General features: G+C 36.8%; 1 protein-coding gene across 4 annotated transcripts in view; it reads left to right on the plus strand.

Annotated features, from left to right (window-relative positions):
* Positions 1-1,932, plus strand: part of LOC106066638 (glycerophosphocholine phosphodiesterase GPCPD1-like) — a 119,903-nt gene extending 117,971 nt beyond the window's left edge. For all 4 annotated transcript variants that reach the window (XM_056043331.1, XM_056043333.1, XM_056043334.1 and 1 more), the window contains 2 exons: positions 1,055-1,275; positions 1,388-1,932. In XM_056043331.1, coding sequence (XP_055899306.1) covers positions 1,055-1,275; positions 1,388-1,619 — 453 coding nt within the window. In that variant the 3' untranslated portion in view covers positions 1,620-1,932. The remainder of the gene's footprint in view (positions 1-1,054; positions 1,276-1,387) is intronic.
* The last annotated feature ends 4,774 nt before the right edge of the window (positions 1,933-6,706 follow it).

Here is a 6,706-nt window from a genome sequence, read left to right on the forward strand (position 1 = left end):
TTCACTTATTATCCGTTATCACGGTTAAAGATCTTGATGTTAAAGAGGTGGATGTTGCGTTTGTAAGTTTTTCTCTATTGTTACTTGATCTTTGCCGCCAACCTCCGTCGTCCACCGAGAAGTTAATTATAATTGTCAGGGGGGGCTGATATCTCGTAACCGGGTTGCCGAAGATTCTATAGATGTATATCTCTAGATCTAAATACTATCTTAGAGATTGAATAAGTGAAGATCCTTTTCAATTCAAATACAGAACTTTAATTTATCAATTGAGAATCACTAGACATATAGTACAGTATTTACAATAGTAAACTGTATCAGATGAATAACTTCATACATAGTTCAATGATGAATATATTCAGATTTCTACTAGATCTAACTCAAAACGATATCCGTCTTTACTCTACAGGATTTTACGTTCAGACTGATAATTCAAGATCCCGCGTTTCCTACTAAATCATTTCTAGCTCCGCCCTTAAGTTTTGCTTTAGCCAATCCAAATACTCCGCGCCTGAAATCAAGATGTCACCAGATGTGATGACGTCATGGGAAATTTTGACACGTGCGCGTGCGGTTTTTCCGTACTGGGCATAGATATGTTGAGTTTATTTTAAACTAGACTTTGGTTTATAAATTGATACCTGACATCCGTATCCCTACTCAAACTTGGCCCCGCGAAATCCGTTTCGCATAGGGCCCCACAATGGTTGTGTCCGGCTCTGCTATTTAGTGACGGGTGAATACAGAGTTGATAACTTGTTCTCCTCCCCCCCCCCCTCTTTTTTTTCACCGCTACAACTACGTGGGGTAGAGATAAAAAAGAGTGATCTTTCCATGACTTCTTGGTCACAACGGTTAAGTCCGGCCCTGCTGTTTTGTGACGGGTGAATACTACTTGTTCTACCCGCCCTCTTTTTTTTTTTGTAGGGTATCTCTAGTCCCTCCGACGTGCAGAAATAAGAGTGATCTTTCCTTTACTTCTTAAGTGTCCAAACTGTGGAGTCATGAAGAGAATTATATACTTATATTAAATGATGTGAATGATTTAATTCAGGCTTCAAGTTTACCAAATGAGGAAGTCTATGATTTTCGTGCCTCTTCTATTGGAGCTGCTCTTGAGTTTGCCGTCTCCGAGAAACTGTTGGGAGTGTATCTGTCCTCTCTAGAAGTTGCTAGAGATAAGAATATAGTGACTAGCGCCCATAGAATGGGTCTAGTTGTGTTTAGTGGTGGCCAGGGTACTGGTAATCCTGACATAAGAAAACTTCTTTGCAGGTAAGCAGCTGATAAAATTCTTATGCTAATTAGTACGTTTTGAGTAGTTCATAAAATCACTTGATTGCGTTGTGCAAATCAACATTATTTTCACTACGATATGTCTTTCTAGGAATCGTGTGAACTGTCTAGAGACTTGCCATGTGAACTTTGACCTGAAGCCAGGCTTCCATCGCCCCTACTTCAGTCTCCCGTCATCTCAGATCTATACTCTCTATGTTGCGGACTTGGTATTAAATAATGGTTGCATGCTTTTACCGCGTTACAGCGTTCAAGACTCTGTACAAGCTGAAACAGAAGATCACAGTAGTTATGTGGAGTCTGAATCCAAACTTTTTGTCTAGATTTGATATGTTGGAATCTTTGTTTTGAAACAGCAATCATAATATGTAGCCTCCCATTATTATATTACTTCACAGCTAATGTGTTTATATAATTTATTACCAAGTTTAGTTGTATAATAACAGTAACTTAGAATCAAGAAACATTAGAACAAAAATATGTTTTCTTAATTCCAATATGAGTGTTTCAATTTGATAAAGTCTTTTGATTATATTGGCTTATGAAAAAGATGTATTACATCTGATGTACATAAATAAAACATAATAGCTTGACTAACTAAACCTGCTTTTTATGAATTAAACTTAATGACTTGAGTCTTTTAAGCTGTTATCTTATACTATAAAGTAGAAAGTAAAGCGTGTGTATGTATGTCCTGCATAGAAATCAAATCAAAACCGTTTGACCAATCTTGATAAAACTTGGTAGAAATGTTCCTTTGGTACTAACTGGAACCGTAACGTATAGTAGCCCTAAAACAACACAAGACCCTCAAAAAAAGTTGACCAACTCTATGAAAGTATTAGTATCTTTTAAATCTAGGCCATGTTTACAAGGTTTACGTGAGAAAAGATCGAAAGGATCTAGATATAATTTTAAGAACTACACTTTGCACAAATAGTTTTTTACTTTGACACGTGAAAATAAAAAAATATAGTCTATTGATTTCAATATTTAATAAAAACCAAGCTTCAAATTTGTCTTTCAAACGTATTTTTACGTATCTTATATCTGCGAATTTAGAAGTCCTGACGTACATTATTTCATTAGACAAGACCGAAACGTTCGCTAAAGCTGTTAAGCCATTTTAATAATTCCATTCATGATTCCGTACATCTAACAAAAAAGGTCACTATGCGCAGAGCGAAGCCTCCACGCACGCGCAGAAAGAACTCTATTCAAGCCAATATTTAACTCTAGATTAGTCTAGATCTCTAACTCAAGATGATAGATCTACTTTATACTTTAACACATGAACATACAAAATAAAGTATATTCATTTCATATTTTAATCAAATACATGTAGGCCTACAAGCAAATGTTTTTATTTGAAACAAGATTACAACGAGATTTTGTGTTATCACACAAACTCAGAGGCGGCCCCCATCAGATCCGCCTATTCGCAAGGAATATTCAAGACGATATTTAATTTTGATTGTCAGAAGAAATAATGTTTCAAAGATTCATTTGCCTCTGTAAAAAAAAATGTGCTTTTTTTCTGTTTACATGTTTCGGATGTTCGGATTTAAAAATAATTAACTTCTCGCTGGACGACGGAGGTTGGCGGCGAGCAGGGTATAACCCTGCCTAGTCGTGTAGTTTGCACGCTGGACTGTAGTTCAGATTTTTCGATGGACCCTGGTTCAAACCCTGCCCGCTCCCATTCCCCGTCGTCCTGCGAGAGGTTTGGACTAGGAGGTAAACTATCTTCAACTCTGAAGGAACATCTGAAACATTAAAACAAACAACCCGGGATCGTCGAGATTATCACTTCTGCACGCTAACCGCACGACGGCATTGACCTTAACTAATAGCCAATTATTGATTAATTTAAGACATATATATCACATTACGGCATGTCATTTCTAGCGGATATGTACAGTATGTCAGACGAGCGATTTTAGATAATCTTTCAGCATTGATACAACGTGCTTGTACTTCGATGTCTCAGTACGGCTATGAACAGACATATATTGGCATAGGATTTAGATCTACATAAACTAAACTTCTGATTTAGCACTCTTAAGATCTATATCTACTAGATATCGCATGGTGGAATAATATTTTTGATATCTCTTCTAGATTTCGAGACATTTTGCACAAACCTAATAGCGGCTTTTCCCCTTACGGGGGCCGCTAAAAATGGATTTAGGTCGATTAGCTATTTTGATAGCTCCTTTCATACTATTGTTACATTCACGCATTCGCTTTACTTATAACATTATTATTTCGTTTAATTCTTTACAAAACTATCTCAGTGACTATATCGACAGTGATAGGCAAATTAAGACCCGCGGGTAACTGCAAAACATGAATAAAACTAAATATTTGGTTAACAAATATTCATGTCTAATGAAGCATACCAGATCGAACACATTTTTAGCGGCCTCCGAAAGGGGAAAAGACGCTATTTGTTTTTGTGGCCTGTCTGTCCGTCCGTCCGTCCCGTTTAGATCTCAGAAACTAGAAGAGAAAATGAAAATCGGACATCATGATATTTTAGATCATTCAAAGTTCTGATGCAACGGCTACTTTTTTGTTTTCTGAAGCGAAAAATAAAATTTTTAAAATCAATTATGCAAAGCATTTTTTACATAAAAATACACCATTTTTTACAACTATTCACTATTAATAGTAACAAACACTTGAACCTTTTTAGTAAAGGAGATAACTATTTACCTTTTTTAATATACATTTAAGCAAATGGTTTTAGAGTTTTGATAAAAAGTAATATTTTTTTACAATTGTATTGCTAAGTTATGTAAGTTCTGTCATACTAAATACTACATTTACAAAAAAAAAATTAAACTTTTTTCCAAAAGAAAAAAAATATTTTTACTATGCAAATAAGTTGGACATAATTAAAAAAAAACAACAATTAATAAACAGTTTTTCATATTATCGCTACAACAATGCACTACTGTTAGCTCTATATACAAAACTAAAGGAATTTTTAAAAATTTGTTTTCAGGGAAATGTTTTTTTCTTGAGGCTTTGAATTAGAGATTGACCCTTTACAAAACAATTAGATCAATTAGATGCTCATTATAAGACATTATTTAGGCCAGGTTCACATCTAACTTCACATTCACTCACCTATTCCTTGGTCTGCCGGACCTTTGGGGCACCACACAGGATCTGTCAACCTTCTTTCTCCATTCTTCTCTGTCATTTGCCTTTGATAGAATTTCATTATGATATTCTTTCTGAAAATATTGAAACCTGCCTTTTTTCCTGCCTGGATGGACCACTTCGGGGGCCGATTTTGAGTTTGTGTTTCCACACAAACTGTCTTTGTAACCTTGTTACTGTGTCATTTACTGAACTTTAAAGTCATCTAGATTTATCATCTACTGAAATCTACTAAGTCATCTAGATCTATCATCGATTGAACTTTACAAAGTCATCTACTGAACTTTAAAAAGTCATCTTGATCCACTAAACTTAACAAAGTCTTCTCGATATAGTAAACTTAACAAAGTAATCTACTTAGCCTACCATCAGAGGCGTCACAAGGCAGGTGCGAAGGGTGCTGTTAGTATCGTGTGTAACCCACCGGGGGGGGGGGGACATCGAAGGGGAAAAGAATTGTTCTTTGGAAAAAAAACAGACAACTTAGACGAAAATAAGTGATGAGCTAGATACCCAAACATACTTTGATCTATATATTTTAATTTTCATTATTTTTTGGTAGGCCTACAAAAGTCCAAAAAGCTAAGTGTTGAAAATGCGGACGCAAAGGTTGTCTTTCTTTTAAGGACAGAAAGTCGGTTGTATTTACATTGCAATTCTTTCATATTTTATTATCAATCACGTAAAAACGGCATTATTGCCAACATTTAAAAAATTAAATTATTATAACTAGAACCTTTCCCCATTAACTACAAGATCGATTCAAGTGTTGTTGTTGTTGTTTTTTTAACTAAGACTTTTCAATGTGTCTTCAACAACGCGATTTTATTTAAAGTCTTCTACCTTCTGATGACAGAACTGATACATTTCTCCCGACTGACATACAATCGTACTATCGACGTATGTGACGTGAACAGACCAGGCCTGCTACAAACCCTCTTTCTAAACACAAATAGGATCCAAGGACGATCAAGCTCATTAAAAACGTGCATGTTATACTGCAGTGTTTCTCAAACTGTCGTGGACTGACACATTTGGAGGGGGAGAAGCCTTTCAAATTATTTTTCAAGGGAAAAATTAAAAAGTTGTATTTTGTAGTAATAAATAGTCCACTTCCTAATAAGAGGCCAGAAATTCCCACAACTGTTGAAAGTCGTTACTTTGACGAGTTTTGTGCGACAAAAAATAAAAGCTCCGCAGCATAAGTTCTTACTGAACAAGGAAATGATCAACCTCAAACAACCCAAGAGAGTTGACAACAATCATTGTGATAATCCACCAGATGATATCAAAATTAAATATCAATATTACACTACAGTGGATCCCTGGACACATTGGCATCATGGGAAATGAAAAGGCAGATAAGCTATCAAAGGCAGGTTCATCTATGGAACAACCAGATAGACCTGTTAACTACCTCACCCTAAGGTCAATGTTAGTCAACAATCACAAAGAGGAGTGGCTCAACCAATGGGCATCAGGAAACACAGGCAGAGCCATGTACAGAGAAATGACTACGCCTAACAAACTGGACAGTATTAACTTCCTCCCCCGCAAAGAACAATCTACAATCTTCCAACTAAGAACAGGACACACACCACTATTAAATTACCACCTGAACAAAATAAACTCCACACAACTACCCCTTTGCAGACATTGCGCCCACCCCTTTGAAACCGTAAACCATATCCTCTTTGAATGCCCCTCCCTAATCCACCTTAGGCAGACCCTACTTCCACTACAGCCCAACATAACCAACACCCTGTACGGCAGTGCTGAACAGCTGAAGAAAACAGCACACCTTTTTTTCCTTGGCACAGTCTGCAAAAGAGCTCACAGCTCAGCAGCAATAAAGCTGGCTAGAAGAAGAAGAAGAATCATGATTATATTTCTTTAAGTATATTTTCTTTTTCATTACATATTTAAAAGCCTTCCGAAACCCATTGTTAGAGCCTTCATCGGTTTCCCCTTTTAGTTACCTAGCTGTCTAAGTAAAAAAAAGTCAAGTTTCCCTTTCAGACCTTGCGATCCATAGGGCAGACGATGTAAAGGTCATCTGTTGCTGTGGCCTACGGTTTACGAGGGTTTCATGTGGCCAGCACAACGACCACCGACTTTACTTTTCCCCAACTAATGCCAGGTACCCATTAGAGCTGGGTGGGAGGCGCCCGAAGATCCCGAAATGAAAAATCCCAGTCTTCACCAGGATTCGGACACCGGTACGGAAGCCAATCGCTTT

The sequence above is a fragment of the Biomphalaria glabrata genome, chromosome 10, assembly GCF_947242115.1.
Source record: "Biomphalaria glabrata chromosome 10, xgBioGlab47.1, whole genome shotgun sequence".
Taxonomy (NCBI): Eukaryota; Metazoa; Mollusca; class Gastropoda; family Planorbidae; genus Biomphalaria; species Biomphalaria glabrata.